This window comes from Cydia pomonella, chromosome 10 (genome assembly GCF_033807575.1).
Source record: "Cydia pomonella isolate Wapato2018A chromosome 10, ilCydPomo1, whole genome shotgun sequence".
Lineage (NCBI taxonomy): Eukaryota > Metazoa > Arthropoda > Insecta > Lepidoptera > Tortricidae > Cydia > Cydia pomonella.
The window spans coordinates 21,982,561-22,008,669 of record NC_084712.1 but is presented as its reverse complement, the minus strand read 5'-3'; the positions used below and the strand labels follow the sequence as shown (position 1 = coordinate 22,008,669).

Here is a 26,109-nt window from a genome sequence, read left to right as displayed (position 1 = left end):
ATGAGCAATTTCACTTCATTTAACTTATTTAATAATACCTACCATCTACTTTTTCATCTAGTTACAGAAACTAATGATTCAGGAGTTGGAAAAGATACATATAAAAGTTTAATGATTGTTTATTCGTCTTTTAGCTGTTTCTGGTGCGCGGTGGACTCGTGGCGACTGCGGTGGTGCGAGCGGCCGAAACGCACGCCGCAGTAGCGGCACTCGTAACGTTTCTCCTTCGTGTGGGTCACCATGTGGACCCTCAAGTAGCTGAAAGAATATCCAATATTTTTGACTGCCTTACATGAGACGGTCTTTGTTCGGTGCAATGCACCTTAACACGTTTTATGCCTCGTGCGTGCATTACCTCCATCAATTAGAGCGAATTTACTTTCAGTGTTCTTTTCGGGACCCTCGAGGCCGGGTTTAACATTTTTTTTTATAACATAAAACTATCCATTTAACATAATTTTTTTATAACTTAACATTGTAAATCATTGAACATTTCTTGCTACTACTCTCCGGAAGTTTAAAATCACCGCCTTCCCCCGCAACCCGCACGTTGGTCCTGGGAACCGGATATTATTGTTTAACCGGATTCATATTAAATGCGGATCTAGACACCGCTTGGGTGAGGGAGATATAGTATATATAGTTTGTCAAAGGACGATCTCATGTCAACATAGACAGAGAGAATCATACTATCTTTGTTTTACACTAGTACTAGCACCCAAAAAAAAGGACGAGTATAGGTTTTTTTGTTCTTATTAACTGACAAATTGGTTTGACCAACTATATATACATAGCGCTGTATCGCTTCCATATCGGAGTGGCTTGCGGATCCGCATGAGTGTGATAACAGAGTTGGAAAATGCAGTTAAGTCAAGGTTAACAAAATTCCCAACTCATGTTTGGACATTATTTGGGCCTTAAAATGCCGATTTTGAATGAGCTCAATGAGGGGGGGCGGGTTTAGGGTCGGCAACGCGCATGTAACTCCTCTGGAGTTGCAGGCGTACATAGGCTACGGAGGCTGCTTACCATCAGGCGGGCCGTATGCTTGTTTGCCACCGACGTAGTATTAAAAAAAAAAAAAAAAAGATCAGAGGGGCTTCCGCGAACCACGTTCGACGTGTTGCCTTCCTGTCACACTTACGTACGAATTTACGAGTGCGACAGAGAGGCAACATGTCGAACGTGGTTCGCGGTAGGCCCTCTGTTAACAGTGTTGGCCGACTGTTAATTAGATTTGAAAATATCAAAAACTAACCATTACATATTGAACCGTTAACCGTAACTGACGGTTACAGTACGGTTCAATTTTTAATGTGTAATTTTCAGTATTTTCAATTCTAATTAACGTTCGGCCAACACTGTTGTCTAATGCTATATGCTGCTAGCGAATCGGTAAAAAGATTACACCTGGAACTGAAGGCCTACCGCGAAAACCGAAATTCGCAAATTGCGGGGATTTATCTCTTTTACTCCAATGAGCTCGGCGTCGGCGACGGCGTAATTAGAATCACAGAGAAAGATGCCTGCAAATTGCAAATTTCGATTTTCGCGTTTATAGCCCTGACCATGAGAACGTATTATTAGATAAGTATCACAACCTTGCCAGTTAGGATCCATATCCTGTAGCCGATAGCCTATGGATTTGACATTTTTAAAGATATGTTGTACGAGACCCTATTACTAAAACTCCAATGTCCATCCGTTCGTCTGTCCATCTGTCACCAGGCTGTATCTCATGATCCGTGATATTCTGTTACCACTATAACAACAAATACTAAAAAGTACGGACCCTCGGTGAGCGTGTCCGACTGGCACTTGTCCGGTTTTTTTAAGTTATTAAGGCAACAAGGTTCCAATTAAAAACAGGAAAATTTTACGAGGACACAACGTGATATAACTAAAAAGTTCAAATTGTCGGTAAAATTTACGCGAGTTTTTGGAATTTCTTGCTGCATAGTTCACACGGGAACTCCTTGTCGTTACGATGGAGCAAGCGGTGATTCCTCAGCGTTTCCTTTGTCTTGAGGGGTAGGCCGCAGTCCTTGCATTTGTATAGCCGCTCCTTGGAGTGCGACCTGCAAGCCAAGTCAGTATGTGATAACAACAAATATGTTTTATGGCAAGCTTATTACACATGGCGCAATTATAGGTTTCCATGTCGATCCTGCTATTAGTGGCAAATTGTTGCTTTTTGGAATTTAGATTTAAATTTTTAGATTTAGAGGTCCTTTAAGCCAGATCCCATATATAACAAAACTAGACATAGTGCAGAGAAAACCTATGCTGTCGTTTGACGACCGGTCTGGCCTCGTGGGTAGTGACCCTGCCTATGAAGCCGATGGTCCCGGGTTCAAATCCTGGTAAGGGCATTTATTCGTGTGATGAGTATGGATATTTGTTCCTGGGTCATGGGTGTATTTAAATATTTATATATTATATATATCGTTGTCTAAGTACCCTCAACACAAATTGAGCTTACTGTGGGACTTAGTCAATTTGTGTAATAATGTCCTATAATATTTATTATTATTATTTATTTATTTATTGGGTTCTTAAAGGCAATTTAGACGGGCAAATGAAATTGCCAATTTGGCCAAAAATTAAATTGGCGTCAATTTGATCTATTACCGTTGACACATACAACATTTTATAGCCGGGTTAGTAAAAAAGCAAATGTCCTTTTTGTGTCTGCACCAGCACCACACATTAAATTGACATTTTAATCAGTATGGTTCCATCTATCAGGAACCCAAAAAGACCCTGTAGTCATTTAGTTTATGTTTTTGGAAATTGGCACATTTAATCTAATGATTTTTTTTTAACAATTGCAGCACACCAGCTGCAATCATTAACAAAATACATAATATACAGCAGTGTTAGACTTTTTTTTACAGAATATATATATATACATATAATATACATGGTGAAATTTAATCAGTTGTTTAAAAATATTTACCAACCTAAATAGAATTGAATACGCGAGATCTCATGCAATTTACTTCACCATCTATTTAGTTAATTACAGCTAATGATATCGTTATAACAGTGATCGGTTATTCGGATTCTCCCTCGCGGGATATCAAGTAGAAAAGTTAATATAGATACGACAGTTTCCCGCGATACCGAACAAACCGTACAAAAATAAAACAATTTAAATTATCTCTAAGGAATTTTTTACTATTACATGGCAACCAGTTGTGACAAAAACTTCTATTCTTTTCCTAATCTCAACATTTTATTTAAAGCAAAATATATTAAAACCTCCACAAAGTATTAGCTTATATATCTGTCATGATGGAAAAAATACTTCAAAATCTTGACATTGACATTTCATTATTTTCTCTGGATTTCAGTTCTAATTATTTTTGGTGAGCAATAAAACCATTTGACATTGTGGACATTGTTTTTCTCAAACTACCTCTCAGTTGAAAGAAGTGTAATTCACTTTTTGATAACGAATTCATTTATTCAAACAATTAACCCGTAGTAACCATATATTAGCTGATAGACACGCGTACTTACTCGCCGAACTTTTATCCAAACGGTACAAAATGTGCTGCTTTGGAGGCAGCAAATGAGCTGCCAGTGTAAACACTTGTGCTCATTTGTTCGATTTAGACAAAAGAACGGTGAGTAAGTACTCGTCTATCAGCTACTTAGATGTTTTAAAGTGTAATAAAATAAACACATTGTATTTTTTTGCCTTTTCTAACAACATAAAGCCCGGATTCCCGGGCCATATCCATACTAACATAATGATTGAGGTCGTTCACCCCATGTCGAATCCAAAAAACCGATCACTTTATAATTAATAGATACATGAACACCCTATTTTACTTTGTATATTCTGGCTTTTATTCCCTGCCAATTTGCACAGGGTGAATTCACCAATGTCGGTGTTGACTTTCACACAGATCACATTAATATTTTGAACTTGTGGGAGGATGTATGTGATAAAACCTAAAATCAAATAATTATTATGAACCCTTACTTTTATTGGAGGGAAGTAGGTGTACATCATGTGTCATCGCTTAGGTGGGAAATTTAACAATTTAAAAATTACATTTTTAGAATTTATTGTACGACTTTGTCGGCTTTATTGATTTATATATGCATGCCAAATTTCAGCTTTCTAGCACTAACGACCACGGAGCAAAGCCTCGGACAGACAGACAGACGGACATGGCGAAACTATAAGGGTTCCTAGTTGACTACGGAACCCTAAAAATGACAAATCGACAGCTTATTGGTCAATAACACTTCAGTGGAAAGAGGTTTTACTCTTTAGACAATAAATTTCAATTAAAATTTATTTTCACCTTAAATATTAGGTAGGAAAAAATTACTTAGGTGTGCTAGTGCACCATAAATGTGATTGCCATCGATTACTGATTTGGAAAAATTGGTTCCTGATCACCGATTAAATTTCACTGTGTATATTATGTACTTACATTAGACTACTATGATACTTAATAATAATAATAATAAACCTTTTTATTCCTTAAAGTATACAATATTAAATATTAAAAACATTTTTTTTTTTATTAAATAGTTTAAACTACGAAGAGTATGTATATGAATATTTGATGTGTTATTTAAGGTCCCGTTCGGGTAAAGGTCTCCTCCAAATTTTTCCAGACACTTCGGTCTTTGGCTATCTCTGTCCAGTTTGTACCAGCTACGTGAGATATCTCATCTGCGCACCATTCTTTTGGCCTTCCTTGTTTTCTTTTGCCTACTGGACCTTTCCAAGTTGTCGCTTTTAGTGTCCATCTTTTGTCAGAGTAGCGAGCGAGCTATTCATATAGCTCACTATGATACGGAAAACGGAAACATGGTCGCCCTAAATCTACTTGGCGCCTTTCCGTGGAGCAAGAGTTGGGTGTATTGGGGATGGGGTGGGAGGAGGTTACCCAAGCTGCCCAGGACCGAGTCAGTGGAAGAAAATGGTTCGAGCCCTACACCCCAGCAGGGGGTAACAGGATGAAAAGAAAAAGAAGACTATGATACTTACTCCATATGAATAATAAATGGATGTTTATCAAAAAAAGTCTTAGAACAGATTTCACATAGATAATTCTTTACATTTAAATGGAATTGCCGTCTGAAACAAATATCATAATTACTTAAACTAATAATCAAACAAACCATTTCAAAGATAATATGTTACATTAGAATAGAAGATATATCTATTTTATTTTGGTATCTTCAACTCACATATGTTTTGAGACAAGAGTCTTAGTGTGGAACCTTCTTTTGCATATATCACACTCATATGGTATTTCTGGCACGCCAACATGTTTGGCCATGTGTTTCTTAAGTGCCGAACGGCACAAGAACCTGCGCTCGCACGACCCACAGCCGTATGGTAAACTTTCTCTATTATGCATCATTTTTATGTGTCCCTTCAGATGTTTAACCTCTTTGTTACAAATATCACATATAGACTTGCTAACATTAGATAAGCCTAAGTGGATGTTACGGTAATGTTTGTTGCGACCTGAGTCAGTATTAAAGAGTTTCGGGCAGAGTTTACACTGAATCATTTGCCTCTCACCCTTTTGCTGGTGAAGAAGGGAATGACCCTTGAGGTTACGGACGGACTTGCCGCACTCCTCACACACTTGACGCTCTTCTTTCACCTTTCCTTTTTTTGGTAGGTTTACAATATTGGAACGCCCACGTTTTTTGTACACTGGTGCTAGAAAAGTGAAAAAGTAAGAATACAAATACAATTAGCAGTTAGTCACGACAAGAGTGTAGATAGATATCATGTTAAGCATACGGTAACATTGTTGTGCTTAGAAATTCAGGTATGTAATCTGTAAAACTTTCAAGAAAGTAAACCTTATATTATATACAGTTTTTAGTGTTTACTTTCAGTCTTCCGTTTAGTTTCGTTTTAGGGAGTTTTGTTTTAAAAATTGAGCACATGTATGCACATGAAAATTTACAAGTGCAGCACATTTTTAGTGACTATGCTTCCCTAGAACAGTTGAGATTAACTTGTTTCTTGCTTAACTTCAAACTCGGATAAATCCATTAGACCCTCTTAGGAAATATCTACCCTTACCTTTTCTTTATACCAAAATTTCAAAAACTGACAGTTGGATGTATCTGAGTTTGAAGTGACTTAAATTGGTGCAATAACACTAGGTACATAACAACTACAAATCTAAATGGTAATGTAATTTATACCATTTTCTTTATAATCATTTTTAACATTTTCATATTTAACCTTCTGTACCACACTCAATGGCTCTTCATCTAACTCTGGATGTTGACATGTGTCTTCATTCTTAACATTCATTTCTACTTCTTCCTTAACCTCCTCTTCTATTTTAAATTCTGGATTGTCTTCTACAAGACTGGGACCAAAATCATCAGAGTCTAAGAAATTCTCGTGTTTAATTCCAAGTTCATCCACATACACAGACAATGTCTGGTCTTCCAACTGCACAGGTGGCACTAAAGATTTTAAATATGCATCATTTTTCAGAGATAGAGTCTTGAACTTGTAATACGATATGATTTTTCTATAGCAATTGTTACATAAATTTGTTGTTACTTTAGAGGTTTCGATGACCTGTAATTGAAGCGAAATATATCAAGTTGAGCATAAATTCGTCCATGGGAAAAAAAAACAAAGCCTTACACAAATATTTACCTCTATATCTAAACAAAACAGCATAACCTGGAAAGAGTTCTTGTTGCCATCTTTTATGACCTTTTCCAGCTCCAAAATACGCTTATCAGCTGGAGTTTTGAGGCATGTTCTGCACGTGTTCATCGTTCAGTGTTTTTCGCTTGGAAATTGAGTAAAAACCTAAAAAATTGGAAAATCACATATTTATACACCGTAAAGAACAACACACAATAATGTATACATATATAATATATATATATTGGCACTTGCGTTTCGTTTTCGTTTCGCACACATGCGTTGATGTTGAAATGTGTTTAGTGGGATTTATGGAGCTTCTACACGATGCGAGTAAGTCCTTATCAAGTCCTTATTGAGCACAGCAATATGCGTAAGTGTTTTTTTTTGCCAGATTAATAATAAATTTGCGATCAGTGATTATTATTTTTACGACTTGTATTTCATCAGAGTACCTATATAAAATAAAATGAATATTTTTTTCAAATTATTTTTGTGCAAGACTTTAATGAAATGAGATTTAGGGCTGATCGCAAATCACATTCTATAATTAATGGCCTGATTTATGTATGTACACCAAAAAAAATCTTTAACTTTCTATGAATACAATATCGATCAGCACTGATTATTGTACTAGCACGTGGTGCTTGTAACTGGCACACATAGGTAAGGATACGTGCGCAAAGCATAGCTCAATTTTCAGAAGAATCACATTCTTCGTTCCTCTAGTATTCTCTTTAATTCAAAATCACAATCCGTCTCTGGAATTCCCTCCCTCTCTTTATTCGACAAGCCCCAAGCAAACCCGTTTTCAAACGCCCACTTCGCAAGCAGTCAGAAGAACTTAAATAAGGTTCACCATCATGTATATGTACATAATTAAGGTCTTCGCACACTATACCAATTCCACACCAACTCAACTCACTTTTGGTTCACCTTAGTGGACGACGAGTGGACGACGCGTAGACCACCCGACAGTTACCTAAATTTAAACATTGTACTATAGGACATACAAGATTAGGCTTTAATTTCAATATTTAATTTTGAGTCGAGTGGCTGTTGAGTTGTAACAATGTGCTAAGACCTTTACATTATATGTATTAGTCTATCTTTTATACATTACTTATATAAGTAGTAGTATTTAACTATTTATATATTTTTAATATTATTTGACTTCACGTTTAATTTTTTTCTTATTAATTTTTCTGCGCCAACATACCCAAATATCTCTGTTTGACCTAATGGTTGACTGCTAGAGAATGCCTTTTGGCATTAAGTTCGCCATTTGTACATTTTTCTTTGTGTGCAATAAAGTTTAAATAAATAAATAAAATATATAGAGGCAGGTAAAGAATATGCTAACGATATAGAGGCAAGAAATTTCAACGTAGGTCCTGTTTCACAATGTCAAAGTCCTGAATAAGGTACTTGCCACTTATTTGACCTTCAAATAAGCTTAACTGGTAGATAACCTTTACAACTTAAGGTAGTTTTATCTGGCAGTTAATTTACTTGTTCATTAGCTTAAACAATGTGAAACAGGCCCTTAGTTAATAATACCTAACATCTACTTTTTCGTGAAGATAGAGAAACGAATGATTCAGGGTTGAAAAAAAAATACATATAAAAGTTTGAAATGATCGTTTATTTGTCTTTTAGCTGTTTCTGGTGCGCGGTGGCCTCGTGGCGGCTGCGGTGGTGCGCGCGGCCGAAGCGCGCGCTGCAGTAGCGGCACTCGTAACGCTTCTCCTTCGTGTGGGTCACCATGTGGACCCTCAAGTAGCTGAAACAGTACAAAATACTTTTGAGGGACCCAGGCTAGCGCGTCCCAAGCGTTGGCGTCGAGCGAACTCTATAGTTATTCCTGGCGCGTCGAATGATGATCCCTATCGATGAGCATGATTTCTATAGTAATCTAAATTGTATTTTTTTCTTAATTAATGCATGTTAATTATAAGATGTAATGCTTTGAAAAAATGTGTCCTGCAAAGTTTCTTGCCGGTCCATATTGGGATACCCTCCTCCAATTGAGGGGGGATTTAAATCTTCTCGGGTCAGAGGTGTAGGGTTAGAGCCGGTGTAGCTTTATTTGACGTTCATAAGCGCATTGTAATACGCCTACTTAAATAATAAAATATATTTATCTTATCTTTATGTACTTATGACAGTTAATTTTTGTATGGATGGAGTAACTATATTATAATACCCTTACCCTACCCATAGTGACCCTACTCATAGTGTTGTGTTCCTGCCGGTGAGTAAGGTTGCCAGAGCTCAACGAGGGTGCGGAGTGTTAGGGTCGGCAACGCGCATGTAACTCCACTGGAGTTGCAGACGTACATAGGCTACGGAGACTGCTTACCATCAGGCGGGCGACTTGTTTGCCACCGTTGTAGTATTTTTTTTTAACAAACAAGTAATATAATTACGGTAAAAACCAATTTCTTCAATTTTTTTTTAACTGAGCCTATCCAATATGGAGGAACTGCCATAGGGATGATCATTCGACCCATCAGGCCTATAACCGAGAAAAATCTAAGTTCGTCCATTGCGGGCATTTTTCTCTGTCACTCTACGTCTTGGTGAGAGTAAAAGAGGAAGATTCCCGTAATTTGCGAATTTCGTTTTTCGCGGTAAGCCGCCAGATATCGCTGCTGGACGCAACTACACTATTTTTCGTAGGGCCGACTAGAGTGACTAGACGCCAGTGTTGGCCGAACATTGATTGCATTAACCATTATTAATTGAACCGTAACCGTAACGGACGGTTACAGTTTACGGTTCAATTTATAATGGTTAATGGTCAATAATTTTTAATTGCATTAACGTTTCGGCCAACACTGAACTAGACGCCGACACTCAAGACGCTAATGTGTGGTATCTCTAATCATAACTCCTGCTTCCCAGTAGATGCGAATGCTAGAACGGGACATATCATAGCGCTGTCTCGCTCACATATCGGAGCGGCCTACAAATCCGCATTGGTCCGCATCCGTTCGTCGGCATCCGTTCCGACCTCATGATTAGACATTATTTAAATTATTATTTTACTCGAGTTTTTGGAAGCTCTTGCTGCACAGTTCACACGGATAGTCCTTGTTACTGCGATGGAGCAGGAGGTGGTTCCTCAGTGTATCCTTCGTCTTGAGGGCTAGGCCACAGTCGTTGCAGTTGTACAGGCGCTTCTCCGAGTGCGTCCTGTGAGCAAAAGTGAACCTTAAGTAACAGGCCATTAAGTCCAAGACGGTATGCGATAAAAATAAACAAGTTTTTTTCAGCAATTGAATTAAATAAATAAAGTTAAAAACCCACAGAATGGTTCCAATTGTCGGTAACTTAAAAGTATGCAGTCTGTGGATTTAGCATATTATATATCATGTTTTTTTAAAGATTACAGCGCCATCTGTGTTCAGCATTGGTTCATAATTTTTAATTTTTTTTTTGTAATAAAAACATTTATAATGCTCACTTTGCATGTCTCTGAAGTAATACTTTTTCGAAAAAAGGCTTAGCACACACATCACATTGATAATTCTTTTCATTCTCATGGATCTTCCGTCTAAAATAAACAACATAAATAAGTAATTAGTTAAATATTTAAGAAAATACATACATAATAATTATAATAAAATAAATCAATGCGAAGCGCTGGTGGCACCGGCAAGAGCGTGCGACTTGCAATCTGGAGGTCGCGGGTTCAAACCCCGGATTGTACCAATTATTTTTACGGAACTTATGTATGAAATATCATTTTACTTAAATAGATAGAAAACACCCATGACTCAGGAACAAATATCCGTGCTCATCACAAGAATAAATGCCCTTACCAGGATTTGAACCCAGGACCATGGCTTCATAGGCAGGGTCACTACCCACTAGGCCAGACAGGTCGTCGATTATGAAATATAAAATCATGTCACAGATGATCTAACGCAGGAGATTATGGCGTTATTCATAAACGCGTCACTGGCCTGAATTAACTATGAATCGTACAGTTGTGTGCAATATAATAGCAGTACATAAGAAAATGTAAATTAAGGGAAAACTATAACTTTAGATCAATAATATTGTATCTTTTTATATAATCATTCTGCATTACTTGATATTGTTTCAAAATTAATTGTAACCTTTACTTAAATGATATTGGAAGTATAAAAAAATATCATGAAAATCGGCTGTTTTTACTAAGTTGCGGAAATTCTTATAAAAACGTAAAACCCTACGAAAAAAATACAATTGTGTACTATAATTGTAATTTAGATTCTTTCCTATTATTTTCAATCAAAGCTTTACATCTAAACCCAAGTCATCCAGAAAAAAATAAACTTTTCTAAAAGACGCTCTTCGCAGAGTGTACTGCTATTATATTGCACACAACTGTTTGTCTTTATCTGTCTTTTAGACTTATGTTAAAAATAAGGTATACAGGGATCTTGAATGAGAGAATAAATAATGAGTAAACGCAACTTACATATGTTTTAAAACAAGATGCTTCATGCGGAATTTCTTCTGACAGATATTACACTCAAATTTGGGGTCCATAGTGTGCGCGACCATGTGTACATCGAGCGCGGACTGCGTCACGAAGCGGCGCTCGCATGATACACAGCTATATGGAAGAGCATTTGGGTTGTGCACTTGCATCTTGTGCACGTTCAGACATCTCACCTCTACAAATTGAACACTACTAATTTTTTGTGTATATTAGACATATATCTATGAACGAGCCTTGACACTAAGAATGGTGCTAGTTCAGTGGTAGGACACTGTATTTATTTAAAAATATTCTGATAATAATATAGAAAATCCAGTGGCAGATTTTCGATTTCAAATCCAATTTTAATTTTTTAACACCCTTGGTAGACCCAACTAAACCGATTGAAAGCTAAAGAGAAAGTATGAGTTTCAAAAATTTTAACTCACACTCATCTTCTGTTTATAAGAATTCATTTTGGTTTACATCTTTTAGTTTTATTTAATCAAATTTTGAAATCGGAAATCTGTCACTGGACACTGTTAACCCCTTACTACCTTTATTACAAATATCACATTTAGGTTTGAGGCCTAAATGAGCATATTTGTAATGGTTGTATCGGCCGCTTAAGGTGGCAAAGGTCTTAGGACATGCCTTGCACTGCACCCTCGGGCGCTGATCCCTTGGCAGATGCTGAAGGGTGTGGTCTTTGAGGTTACGCACAGATTTTCCACACTCTTCGCACACTTGCAGTTCATGATTAGAATTATGCTTTTTTTGTGATTTTACTCTTCCTGGACGGCTACGTTTCTTTTTTACTGGATAAAATAAACAAAAAAAATACAATCAGATAGAATACTTGTTGGCCAACACAAGAAGCAAGTATAATTTCTTGTTTTCTACATTTGAGTTCAACATTAATAAAATTAGATGTATAACAATTGTGGCTAACAAATCTAAATCGAAGCATACCATACATAGAGGCATATACTTTGTTCTTACCTTTTCCTTTGGTATTCTTAATATTATCATATTTATCTTTTTGAACAACATGTAAAGGCTCATCATTTGATTCATCTGGCTCTATAGCTTCTAAAGTGTCTTCATTTTTAACATCTACTTCTAGATTTTCTTGTGAGTCAGCTGTCTTAACATCTATTTCTATTTTAAGCTCCTCATTACAGTCTTCTACTAAACTTGGACCAAATTCATCAGGTTCTAGAAAATTCTCGTGTTTAATTCCGTTCTCATCAACATACACAGATAGTTTCTGACCATTTAACTGTACAACTGGATAAAGAGACTTCAGATATGAGTCATTTTTTAAAGACAGGGCTTTAAACTTGTATAATGTTATGATTTTTCTGTAACACTTGCTGCATAAATTCGTTGTTATTTTAGAATCTTTGGTGACCTGTAATCGCAGCAGAAATGTGTAATAATTATAGGTGAGTGTTCGAAAAGGCTATAAAATAAATATTTACCTCGACATCTAAGCAAAACGCGATTATCTCGAAGCAGTTTTTATTGCTCCATTTCAAGCCCTTTCCTAGGTCCGAAATAAGTTTGTTAGCAGGAGTTCCGAGGCAAGTTCTACACATGTTCATCATGATTCTTTTGTTGCCAAAAATAAATACAGAAAACTTAAGTTTTGAATATCATAACATCACAGCACATAAATCGTAATGATAATAGTAGAACTTAGTGATTATATGCTCTTTGGATATTAGGGAGCGTGCATGAACTGCAGGAGCCGTCAGATTTTGGGCATTTTGACATACATGACCTTGACAGCACACAGATTGCGTTTCGTTACGACATAATGTAGCTTTCTGCTACTTGCACACGGCGGATATTGAGGTACGCACTTTATGAGACTGCTAGCTTAACAGTCCAGATGCGATTTATTTATTTCATATAAAGTTTATTTTGGCACTTGGAGAGACTTCACACCAACTTCACACCTCCAAATCTAATTAGTATTAGAACTCTGACATTGGGGACCTTTTACATCTCCAGATAAAATACATTAAATTTTAAACCACAGACTATACATCTCTGTTGTATTGTAGTAATTATTTATTTTAAGATTATTATAATGTAATGTTTACCCAGGTATTGGCTGTTGTATTCATAAATAATTCAGCCTATATACGTCCCACTGCTGGGCACAGGCCTCCTCTCATGTGCGAGAGGGCTCGGGCTATAGTCCCCACGCTAGCCCAATGCGGATCGAGGACTTCACATACACCTTTGAATTTCTTCGCAGATGTATACAGGTTTCCTCACGATGTTTTCCTTCACCGGAAAGCTAGTGGTAAATATCAAATGATATTTCGTACATAAGTTCCGAAAAACTCATTGGTCGGACGTCATATCCACTCGGCCACCACCGCTATATTTATAAATGTTGTTATGTATTTTTCATGTCACTATATGATGTTACTATAAATGTTGTATTGACTTGTAAAACAGCCCTTGAGGCCTACTTGATACATTTTTAAATTTTTCACTTTGGTGCGGACCAAATAATACAATACTCACTAGGACGCATGCTGCTTACATATACATATTATGTGTATACACCTTGTACTCGTATTGTATAGATTGTTTATATTTTAAAGCTTTACAAAAAAACTCTGCAGAAGTAAGGATGAGGGTATTTATCGGTTATAAGGGGTCATTATTACATCTATACATGTATCCTTTGGCCGGACACCTAGCTAAGACGGACAGGAAAGTAATATACTGTTTTCTGTCCCTCTTTGCAGGAGTGCCATGATTATTACTCACTATTTACGAAACACATTATTGGAAAATACATTGACCATCTGTTTTAATGTAAGATGTTTAATATATTTAATAAACCATACATCGCTTATTGTATTTAGAAAATGTTGAGGCTCGCTATAGACACAGACACCTCGGTCTCTTTAGAAGCAGCGCCATCCCCTTCGGATATAAACTCTTCCATGACGTCGGGTCGGATGGTCCACCCAACAGAAGCTAAACGAAACAGCATTGTTACACCGTCGGTAGGTATAGTGTATAGGCAAGTAAGCAGCGATTATTGACGGTGCATGTGATATGAATTACCTGAAACAGACAAAATATGAAAATAATGTTGTTGTCAGTATTTTCCTCGCAAAACGGTTTGATCTGTGTGGAGCTGTTAATGAATGCAGGTGTTCAGGGAGAGCATAGAGGTACAATAAGTATAGGGATGAAATGGTAGAGCCGGAAGATGACCGAACGAGATGCTCTTATGGAACTTTCAGTAGGAGTAGCGAAGAAAGCGCTATGATTTGTTTGTGCTTGTCACTGTCAGTTTCAGTTTTTTTTTATTCCCACCGTAAATTATAGTATGGCTTATGGTGGGCTACAAATAACCCGGCCAAATTACGTGGTTGTTTTTGGTATGGTATGTTGTCAGGAATGTTAAAACGTGTTTTTAATTTGGCGCATTGCGTATGTTCTGTCTCTCACAGGTGCACGCGTATAGCAATAGCACATCAAGTTGATCCTATCATCTATGAGATGTTTTAAGACCAAGAAGGATTAAACTAAGCCCAAGAAAAAAAAAAAACGTTTTTTCGCTATAGGTACTTATGTTACAACGGCTGGCCTAGTTTAGTATATTACCTATTGTATGCAAAATCTTCCAGTTCCCCAAGTTCCTCGTGCATGGTTAGCCCGTCTTTTGCGCGTAATTGCCTTAAGCGCGAAACGCAGGGTCGGCACGGGTACGGTTTCTCTCCTGTGTGTATACGCTTTTGAGCGTGTCTAACCCTAAACAGTATCTATTTCTTACCACGATCCTTAGATCTTGTTAAGTTCCTCGTGCATACCTCGCTCATGTCTGTTGCGCGTGCTGAATTGCCTGAAGCTAGTAATGCAGGGTCGGCATGGGTACGGTTTCTCTCCTGTGTGTATGCGCTTTTGAGTATGTCTATCCCTGAAACAGTATCTACTTCTTACCACGTTCATTAGAACTTGTTAAGTTCCTCGTGCATAACTAGCTCATGTCTTTTGCGCGCGCTGGTTTGCCTGAAGCGCGCGTCGCAGTGACGGCACGGGTACGGCTTCTCTCCCGTGTGTGTGCGCATATGAGTGTTTCGGTCGCTGAAATAATATCAAATAATCATTACCACACTCATTAGACTTCTTTCTTACATCCCAGATACTAAAACCTATTTTAGGCTACACTATTTTTCTGACAGGGAGATGCAGGGTACAAAAATAAAAATAGGGTCCAAGATATAGTGTAGTCTAAAATAAATTTTGCCTAGGAAATAATAAAATTTATAATCAAAATTTTACGAGGATCTCTTGAAGCTCTTGCTGCATAGTTCACAGTTGAAGTTCTTGACGTCGCTATGAGTGATTCGGGAATGTTTTCTGAGATATTCCTTCGTCTTGAAGGCTTTGTCACATTTTTTGCACTTGTAGAGTCGCTCATTAGAGTGCGATCTGCGGGCAAAAGTGCACTTTAAGTCACAGACTGTAAAGTTCAAAATTCTATTTGAGAATAAGGCCACAGTGGTAATTCCACGTTGTTAGGTTGCGTACGTTACGACCTATAATCGCTATATGCCTCTCCTTCTAAAGTCTAGTTGGTTAAAAAGAGAGGCACTTAGCGCAGGTTACAATCCTTATTAAAACGACCCACGTTTACAATTTAAAAGAAAAATTTCTTATTCGGGCCAAAGAAGAGATTAAAATATTAAATAAATAAATACTACAAAAATACTGTATACTGTACTGTACTTGAAATGTACATGACTTCACAATGAATAAATGATGAATGATGATGACTATAGGACAGTTTTACACAAACCGACTAAGTCCCACGGTAAGCTCAATAAGGCTAGGTGTTATTTGTGGTGTTAGATATTCAGCAGTACAAACACTTTTTAGCAAAATATTCAGTATGGTCAATGCGGCCAAGCCAATCTGTTTTTTTTTTACCGTCAGCTACCGTAGCACCCAGATATATACATATAATGAGACTGTCAATAATGGTTCGTAGAGCGTTGTCTCTTTCTCTCTCGTTGTCTCCCATATTCTCTTTGTAAAGACCGATGTGCATTAGGTATTATCGGCAGGTTCTTTTCGCAGATGAAATTGGCCGCATCGACCTTGTAGCTCGTTTGCGTTAAGAATGCAGTAAAATTATTATTGTCCGCCGACCTAGCTACGTCCGTAACCAATAAAATCACTGATTTAAACTTTCACGATATTTACACATTATTTAATTATAGAAACGGAACTTAATCGCGTATTGAGTTTTAAATTTATCTCCGACGTTTCGAGGACGGCGTTGTCCCCGTGGTCTCGGAAAAGAATGGCTAAAGTTGACATCAACATCTTCTAGCCGCGCGAGTTTTTAGGGTGCCGTAGCCAAATGGCAAAAACCGGAACCCTTATGGATTCTTCATGTCTGTCTGTCCGTCCGTATGTCACATCCACTTTTTTCCGAAACTATAACAACTATACTGTTCAAACTTGGTAAGTACTTAGATGTATTCTGTAAGCCGCATTAAGATTATCACACAAAATATAAAAAAAAACAATAAATTTTAGGGGTTCCCCATACTGAAACTCAATTTTTTTTCATCATCAGACCTATACGTGTGGGGTATCTATGGATAGGTTTTCAAAAATGATATTAGGTTTCTAATATAATTTTTTTCTAAGGTGAATAGTTTGCGCGAGAGACTTCCAAAGTGGTAAAATGCGTGTCCCCCCCCCTGTAACTTCTAAAATAAGAGAATGATAAAACTAAAAAAATATATGATGTAAATTACCTTGCAAACTTCCACCGAAAATTGGTTGGAACGAGATCTAGTAAGTAGTTTTTTTTTAAATACGTCATAAATGGTACGGAACCCTTCATGGGCGAGTCCGACTCGCACTTGGCCGCTTTTCGAACTACCCGCACTTGGTCTTGTTTATTAGCTTGAAAATTTTGCGCACTAGGGATGTTACTCTGCCGACACACAACACTAACGATATTTAATTTTTCGACTCTCGATATTCGTTTCCGTTTACATTACTAATGACTGGATTCCATGTGGATGAGATCCCCATACCTTCGTCCCGATTGAAATTACAATGTTTTTTTTAATTTCAACAATAGCAATTTAATACTCAATACGCGATTAAGTCCCGTTTTTATAATTAAATAATGTACCAATCAAATCGCTCCTAATTATAAAGTCAAGTTCACAACTTCACAGTTGAAAGCATACTTTCTAAATAGGAACGATTTGATTGGTTACGATTACGACCATCGCTAGGCCGGCGCGACCAATATGATTTTACTGCATTATTAACGCGAAAGAACTATAATGATAATCTGCATAAAATATTTTAGATACTTACTCTAAATGTCTCTTAAATGACATTTTGCCGAAAAAAGCCTTATTGCACAATTTACATTGATGATTTCTTTCCTTTTGATGGAAGTCTCGTCTAAAATAAACGAAATTATAATTAGACCAATACCATATGATATTTGACTATATTTGATTTGATATATAAAACACCCAAAGCAATTTATCGGACTGAGCCGTTAGGTTAGGCCAAGGCTCAAATGCGTATTAAAGTTTAATATTTATAGTAGTTATGTCGTGGCTAGGTCATACAATTTCATGAAATGATTACCACAGCATGAAATATCAATTCTAAGCCATGACAGTTATACACATACCCCCACAATGAGTAACGAAAACGGACTGTGGCTTGTAAATAAAACTTACATATGTCTCAATATACTGTTCCTCAAACGAAACTTCTTCTGGCATATATCACACTGATACTTAAGGTCGCGGGTGTGTACAGTGGCGTGTAGGTCCAGCGCGGCCCGCGTTATGAAGCGGCGCTCGCACGTGGGGCAGCCGTAGCGCAGGGTGTCCGGGTTGTGAACTTGCATCTTGTGCACGCTCAGGTGTATCACCACTACAAATTTGATATTATTGAACTACAGAAAGAACACAGAAAAAGTATACAGCAGTTGTTTCTAGGAGTTGGTGCATATCATCATCATCTCAACCTGCGGGTTGGCAATAGGTGCATAATTGCAATTGGTGCATAACTAGGTTGACAACAGACTTACCAGGAGTACCCGCACTAGGCATTGGTATGGAAACCCAAATCAATGTTGTAAAGTAGGCGAATGCACTATCTTCGCCATATGTAATTGGGTGTGGGGTAAGGCAGCGGGGACACACTTCACATAAGCTATTTTGTATTGTTTTTGAGAATGTATTAATAGACGGAGAAACCAAACCACAACTTTGGTGCGAGACATGTTGGATCATGTGGAAAAGCTTTTGCTTAAAAAATGCTTTTGCTTTTGCTAAAAAAATCATGCCTTTTGTAAGTTTGTGGTTCAGTATATAGATCTATAAGTACTTTTAACCATAAACATTTCACAGAGGAACACTCTTAAACAAAATAAAGTTGAAATTATTAATACTAAAAATCAGTTTAACCCTTTGACCGCCACCGTCGGCTATGGCCGACATCTGAATGACTTGCCAAGGACGCCAACGACGGCTACAGCCGACAGTTTCGCCAATGCAATAGCGACTTACGCGGGACTCTGTAAAGTTCAATTTCGCTTAAATAATCGTGATAGCCAGCGTCCAGGGCACGGCATGTTCCTTTGTCGTCTGGCGTTCAAAAGGTTAAGATCATGATGCATGTGTCATGTCAAATGAGTAGTTTATGTAGTATATGTAATTTTTGCCTGACTAAAGGGGTTATTCCCAGTAGTTACCACTGGTAACTAGTGGGAATAGCTTGACTCAAGGACATCTAATATACCATAAGATAATTTAACACTTCTTACCTTTATTACAAATGTCACATTTAGATTTTATGCCTAAATGAGTGTTCTTGTAATGATTTTTTAGACTTGTTTTATTGATAAAGGTCTTAGGACAGGCCTCACACTGTATAGCCTGCCGTTCCCCCCTGGGGCGGTGCTGGAGAGCATGCTTCTTAACATTACGGAAAGACTTGCCACATTCCTCACATACTTCACGTTTTTGCTGCACTTTTGCAGATGGAAATTTCTTGGGAGGTACAGATTGCTGATACACTGGTGCTAAGTATAAAAGATAAACAATGGTAAATAAAGTGATTCATTATTTGATTAAATAAACACATCTAAATAAAAATACTTTCTAAGGATCAACACATCTTAAAATATGTCTAATGGATATAAGAACTATTCTTACCGTTTTTTTCAGAATTATCTGAAATATTTCTAGATTCAACTTTGTCTTTAAAACAAACAGGCTCTACATATGTCTCTGCATCTTCTGATGTGTATTCTTTTTTAACATCTACTTCTAAATCCCCTAGCGACTCATCATTCATTATTTCGATTTCTATTTTAATATCTGCTTTGCAGTCTTTGTCTACTATCTCTTCCTGTTTAATTCCATTTTCATCCACATACCCAGACAGTTTCTGCGTTTCCAACCCTAGAGCTGGGTCCAGAGACTTTAAATATGAATCATTTTTTAGAGATGTGGTTTTAAAATTGTAAAATGTTACGATTTTTGTATAGCACTTGCTGCATAAATGTCTTGTTATTTTGGAGCCGTGGGTCACCTGTAAGTAGAGCAGAATGTGTTATGATTGTAGAAAAGTGTGATAAAAAACTTAATACATAAACATTTACCTCGATATCTAAACAAAACAGCATAATATCGAAGCAGTTTCGGTTGGTCTCTTTTATGTCTTTTTCCAGCTCCGAAATATGTTTATCAGCTGGAGTTTCGAGGCAAGTTCTGCAAATGTTCATTATGTTTTTTTTTTCGTCACTACATAAATAACAAACTTAATATCTTAGAAATAATTCACTATTTCCTCAACACGATAATTACACTGATTCAGGGTTTGACTTGACACTGACACTAGAAACTAGAAAGTCGCTTGCGTTTTGTTATGACACGCACGTTATGGTTTCGTTACGACTACTTTTATTCTATAAATTACTTGCACACGGAGTATTTAAATTGAGCGTGTTGAATTTCTTGCGCATGTTATATCAAGCATAAGTATAGTTCAAAAAGTAAAGTAAGTGTATAGGTAAGTACAGTAGGTACATGTTTTTAAGCCACGCTTTCATAGATGGTAGAATCGTATAGATGTGCTATACCCGACGCGTGCGCACGTGAGGGGCGAGTCGCCGAGGGACAGAATATACGCAATGCGGAAAAATTCAAAACACGTTTATATATTCCTGACAACATGCCAAAAACAACCTACTTAAGGTCGGGTTATTTGTTGCCCACCATAAACCATATAAAAATGTATACGGTGAGGAATAAAAAAGCAGTCAAGTGCGAGATGGACTCGCACATGAAGGGTTCCGTACCATTTATGACGTATTAAAAAAATACTTACTAGATCTCGTTCAAACCAATTTTCGGTGGAAGTTTTTAATAATAAATAAATTTTAATAAATATTATAGGACATTATTACACAAATTGACTAAGTCCCACAGTAAGCTCAATAAGGCTTGTGTTTCATTTCATTTATTCGTTGCAACCATGGTATTACAGATGTTCTGTAAATAGAGTACAATCATGGACCCTACTAGGGCGTAGCAACATTTTTATGTCTAAGTACTTATTTCTAAGGCACTCTCTTATAAAATAAATCTGTAAACAACAATGACAAATAGAATAATAGGTAATTAAAATCAAATATTTACAGCATTACAATAATTAAAATCACGTACTATCCATATAAGTAGTGTTATTATTATTATATCACTCTAACATTTATCATGTTCCATTTTTATTAAGTACATAATTATGGTTATTATTAAGTATTTATTTATTCGAATTATTCATAAATTCTTGTAGGTTGTATGGACATTCAGTTAGAAGGTAACTCTTAAGCTTATTTACAAAATTATTATATTTGATTTCATTTTTTATATACTGAGGGATGTGGTTATAAATTCGAATGGACATTGAGTAAGGGCCTTTACTGAACATTTGGAGGTTGGCTGGAATTGCTTGCACAAGTTTATTCCGATTACGCAAGTTATGTAGTTGTGGCTTGGGGTTTTGGATTTTAAACAAGTCTTCGAATTTTCGCACAAATTTACAAGTTTCCAAGATGTATAAGGATGTGAGGGTGAGTATATTTAATTTTGCGAAAAGTGGTTTGCAACTTTTTTCAGTTGTTGTCTTGGCTAGAACTCGTATGCATCTTTTTTGTAGTAAAAATAGGTCATTAATGTTTACACTATTTCCCCACAAAATTATGCCATATTGGAGCCATGATTGTGCAAAAGCATGGTACGCAGATACTGCAGTTTTTAAATTGGTGTTTAATAATATTTGTTTGAGCGCATACGCAAATCTTGATAATTTAGCCGAGATTTTATCAATGTGGGCTTTCCAGTTAAGGTTTTCATCTATGCTCAAGCCGAGTAGTGGGCAGGTGCTGGTTAGTTCTAGATTTTGTGATTGGTATGAATAATTAATTTGTAATGCTAATCTTTGGTGTGGTCTAAATTGAACTAAGTTCGTTTTTTGTAGATTTATAGTTAGGTTGTGTTCTTCAAGCCAAGGTAAAACATTATTAAATATGGTGTCTAGGGTATTAGTAACTTCAGTGGAATTCGTGCTAGAAAACACGATTGAGATGTCATCTGCATAGAGTAGGGATTTGATATTAATAGTGTCAAGTAATTTAGGTAAGTCATTTATATATAGTATAAATAAGATGCAACCCAATACGCTACCTTGTGGGATAGAGCAAGTTGTTCTTATAGTGGATGATCTTATTTTGGATACTGTTTTAGTATTGTCATTGTAGAATTCTATTTCGACTATTTGTTGGCGGTTCCTGAGGTAAGACTTAAACCATTCATACGCAATGCCACGAATACCTACTCCGTATAGCTTATTTATAAGTATATCATGTCGGACTCGATCATATGCTTTGCTCATATCTAGGAGCAACCCGAATGCATATTTTTTATTATCAATTAATGTTAAGGCTTCTTGAACAAATTTATATAATGTTAAGGTAGTAGATCTTTGTTTCCTGAATCCGAATTGTCGTTCATCAAACACGTTGAATTTGTTGCAAAATGATGTAAGTCGATTGGCCATAACGGACTCAAAAATCTTTGAAAAAGTATTGAGCAAAGCAATGGGTCGATAATTTTGGGTGTCTGAGTGGTCTCCTTTTTTATGTACTGGTTTTATTAGTGAGATTTTAAAGCTATCTGGGAATATTCCTGAGGAAAATGACTGATTTATCAGGTCTGTAAGAGGATTTGTTAACTCGGTGGCACATAATTTGACAAGTGAAGGAGGAATTTCATCAATCCCGTAGCTGTTTTTATTCTTTAAATGTTGAATACATTTAAATGTCTCGCAGGGTTGTACCGGCGACAAGAAAAATGTGTTGGTGGTTTGGTTAATGACGGGGCGGCCGCGCGGTGTACTATTTGCAGTAGTTGATCCTACGGAAGCAAAAAAATTATTAAACGTATTCGTCACTAGATGCGGATCGTTTATAATACCACCGTTTATGTTTAGACTCATATTTTCGGTTTTCTTTATTTTGGCTTTATTAGTTTGTTCGCCAATAATTTGCCACATTGTTTTTATCTTGTTTTTGGATTTGTTAATTTTATTAATATTGTTAATTTTTTTTGATATATATACTGCTCGTTTTAGAATTTTATCATATGTTTTAAAATGCTGTTTTAAAACTGGGTCGCCTCCTTGGTGCATTAATATTTTTAGTTGGCGTTTGTGTTCTGATGAAACTTTCAATCCCCGGGTTAACCATTGCCTTTTTGGTATGAGTTTTGGTTTGAAAGGTTTTTTTGGAATGCATTGATCAAGTAGGTTTTTAATTTCATCATGGAATCGGTCAAAATTTTCGTTTATGTTACTTTGAGGGTTAAATAAAGATGTAAAATCTGTATTTTGTAGTTTTGTTTTAAACTTATTAATGTTATTTTCAGTATAAAAACGGGTTACATATGAGTATTGACTTCGCAGAGCTTTTGCCTTATCCGGTATGCTTTGCAAGGTTACTAAAACTCCTCGATGGTCCGAAAAACCTAGCTCAACTACCTCAATCTCAGAATTATTTATAGCAAAGTTCGTAAATAGAATATCTAAGCATGTTTGTGAATTTGGTGTTATTCTAGTATGTTCTCTTACTTTTTGGTGAAAGTTTGCGTTTCCAAAGAAATTTAATAAGTTTTGAGATAGGGTTGTTGTTTTTAGAACATCAATGTTTAGGTCTCCTCCAATAATAACCTTTTTTTTACTATACTTTATATTTACGAGTTGTAAGAGCTTATCCAGTTGTTCAAAAAAATATGTCGGGTTTTCTTGAACTATTAGGCCAATACACAACAATTAATATTAAATTTGGGTTACGAATTTCAATTGCACAGGTTTCAAAAATACATTCTAGGGATAACTTTCTTATATCTGGTAACTCTATGTACTCTATAGTATCCTTTAAAAATATACATACTCCACCTCCTTCGCGGGTTGACCTACAGTAAGAACTCGCTAGATTATAGCCCTCCACTTTTAATAAATCAAGTTTTGACATAGTTATCCAGGTTTCAGATATACAAAAAGCTTCAATGGACGGCTTATCATCTATAAGAGACTCAATTTGGTGAATTTTGTTTCGCACACTACACATATTTTGGTACAGTATCGCTGATTGTGTCGGTTTATGGACGAAAAGTTTTGACGGATGGCGCTGGTGGTTGCGAGTGAGTTGTTAGTGGTATCTGTTGTGGCTCTTCTTCAACGTATCGGTATCGGGCCACCAAATGTTGGAACAACATACCCCCACCAATCAGAATATTAAAAAGTAAGCCTCAATTTAAAATTAAATTACGCCAATACCTATTAGAAACTCAAAAACTAAGTGCCTAAAACTTAACCCCACCTGACCATACCATTACCTGCCGTTACCTATCCACTTGCGTTCACATCGTGTAAATTCATAAGTATAATAACTACGTGACATATTTTTCTTGCAAATATTTACAGTACCTACATACACACAGTACAAATATATGTAACATGCATAAGTATATTATTTAAACATATAAGTACATTGACTAGTGCTGCACTGGTCGTTTATTAGTGTAGGTTTTAAGGTTCTGACGGAAGATCAGCGCTGTGGTCTCCGCAGCATTTATGCTGAGTCAGCGCCTATTCTTTACCACAACACATGACCCTCTACTAATATCTCTATTAATCTAAAAATAAGACACGTAATACATTTGATTGTTGACGTAATTATTGATATTAGTGTCAAACTGTATGTTACTTTTTCTTTGTCTCTTGTCAATTTTCTTTCTCTCTTGTTATTTGTTGTGTCACAAAGCATGTAAGTTGTGGTTGAATAAAGATTTTATCGTCTTTGATAGGAGTCTTTGGACGGAGTGCGGGACGGGTTGTGACGTTTAGAATCTTCTCGGCTCAAATTTTATTTTATTCAATCTAGAGGCGAATTTTATGCAAATATTATTTTATTTATTTATTTGTTCAATTATTGTATATATATTTCATTTTGTTGGGTTCAGTTCGTTTACATATGGCCGGCAGAGTGATGGGTTCTTCTAGCCCATCACCCAGGCCGGCCGATAATCTTACGATGGAGTCAAACTCCCCTTTAAGTCCTCCGGCGGTAGACCGCCAAGCATCAATCTCTCCTGATATGGAAGACGAGTACGTTTTGGCTAAATCGTCATCCCTTAAAAGACCCGCGATTAATTTAAAGGAGACCTCGACTGACATTCCAAAAAAAACAAAAATAAGTCAATCGATGAAAACTCAAGCGTCCGCATCGCCCCCCATTGGTAGGCAGTGCTACACTCAATCGGACGTTGGTCCATATGTGATTCACGTGCAGATGAAGTCAGATTCATCTCCTGATAATGCACATGACGTTACACTACACCCCGTGAAATTTGGGCAATATTTGTGCTCTAATAATGTTAAAGGTCTGCTCGAGGGGGGAGTCCGTAAGATAGGCAGGAATCGGTTAAGCCTTGAATTTGCTAACGGTCTTTCTGCTAACAGGTTCCTAGAAACAGTCAATAAAGAGAACTCTCGTTACCTTGCGTTTATCCCGACTTTCAACGTGGCAAGAATGTTTATTATTCGAAATGTTCCCAAGGATCTGTCCAATGAAGAAGTAGCAGCGGGTACGGTAACGCCTGAAGGATTTGGTAAGATTATTAAGGCGAGACGCCTCAATGCAAAAAAGAAGGTAGGTGAAGGTCATGAATGGATTCCCACGGAAACAGTGGCTTTAACTATCGATGGGCAAAAAATACCCCAGAGAGTGTTCCTATTTCACAACTCTTTTCTCACTGATAAGTACAATTTGCCGGTAATTCAATGCCGGCAATGCTGCAGGTACGGCCATGTTATGGCACACTGCAGATCACAGCCTCGCTGCTCAAAATGCAGCCAGTCACACCTTAGCTCGCAGTGTACTTCATTTAATGATGTAGTGTGCCTTTTCTGCTCTGGTGCTCATCCAGCCGATGACAAGAAATGCCCGGAATACAATCGGCAACTTAAAATTAAAGCTGCTATGTCGGAGGAGGCTATATCATTTAGTGAAGCCTCCCATCTCTTCCCCTCATCAAAGCGATCCTACGCCGAAGTTGCTGAATCGACTGCTACATCATCTTACAAAAAAACCATTGCTATCACCAGGAAACCTAGGGCCCCTCTCCAATCGGGATATGATAAGATAGCCCATCAAGCAATAATTAATAGTTACAGAATCCCTGATCCTCAAAATGGTTGTGCTCTTCGCGAAATGCCGAATGCAGACTTAGGGAATCACCCTGACAGTGTCAACTCTTTCTTGCCTTCGTCTTCCCATCAACCCCAGGATTCTTTCCGTGGAAAAACTCAACTAAATGAC

The 26,109-nt window shown here is 37.0% G+C and overlaps 3 protein-coding genes across 5 annotated transcripts; all 3 read right to left on the bottom strand.

The window, feature by feature from the left end:
* Positions 1-101: 101 nt before the first annotated feature.
* LOC133522420 (zinc finger protein 470-like) lies at positions 102-6,904 on the bottom strand. Its single transcript, XM_061857758.1, has 6 exons — positions 6,671-6,904; positions 6,202-6,589; positions 5,221-5,704; positions 5,018-5,107; positions 1,932-2,078; positions 102-258 (listed from the first exon to the last, which is right to left on the bottom strand). Exons 1-6 carry the CDS (start codon positions 6,791-6,793, stop codon positions 120-122), a joined length of 1,371 nt encoding a protein of 456 aa, XP_061713742.1. The 5' UTR covers positions 6,794-6,904; the 3' UTR covers positions 102-119.
* A 1,395-nt stretch (positions 6,905-8,299) lies between these two features.
* LOC133522417 (zinc finger protein 700-like) lies at positions 8,300-12,883 on the bottom strand. Of its 2 annotated transcripts, XM_061857751.1 has the most exons (7): positions 12,623-12,882; positions 12,141-12,552; positions 11,696-11,956; positions 11,136-11,334; positions 10,134-10,223; positions 9,716-9,862; positions 8,300-8,447 (listed from the first exon to the last, which is right to left on the bottom strand). In XM_061857751.1, exons 1-7 carry the CDS (start codon positions 12,746-12,748, stop codon positions 8,309-8,311), a joined length of 1,374 nt encoding a protein of 457 aa, XP_061713735.1. In that variant the 5' UTR covers positions 12,749-12,882; the 3' UTR covers positions 8,300-8,308. The 2 variants fall into 2 exon arrangements, with proteins under 2 accessions (XP_061713735.1, XP_061713736.1); XM_061857752.1 differs by lacking the exon at positions 10,134-10,223 and having other exon boundaries at positions 12,623-12,883.
* A 1,085-nt stretch (positions 12,884-13,968) lies between these two features.
* On the bottom strand, positions 13,969-20,186 carry LOC133522418 (zinc finger protein 155-like). Of its 2 annotated transcripts, none has more exons than XR_009800054.1 (8): positions 19,834-20,186; positions 19,385-19,763; positions 18,994-19,251; positions 17,900-18,098; positions 17,523-17,612; positions 15,459-15,608; positions 14,950-15,260; positions 13,969-14,234 (listed from the first exon to the last, which is right to left on the bottom strand). XR_009800054.1 is itself a non-coding variant. In XM_061857753.1 (8 exons), exons 1-7 carry the CDS (start codon positions 19,954-19,956, stop codon positions 15,125-15,127), a joined length of 1,335 nt encoding a protein of 444 aa, XP_061713737.1. In that variant the 5' UTR covers positions 19,957-20,183; the 3' UTR covers positions 13,969-14,234; positions 15,117-15,124. The 2 variants fall into 2 exon arrangements, 1 of the variants encoding a protein (XP_061713737.1); XM_061857753.1 differs by having other exon boundaries at positions 15,117-15,260; positions 19,834-20,183.
* Positions 20,187-26,109: the final 5,923 nt, after the last annotated feature.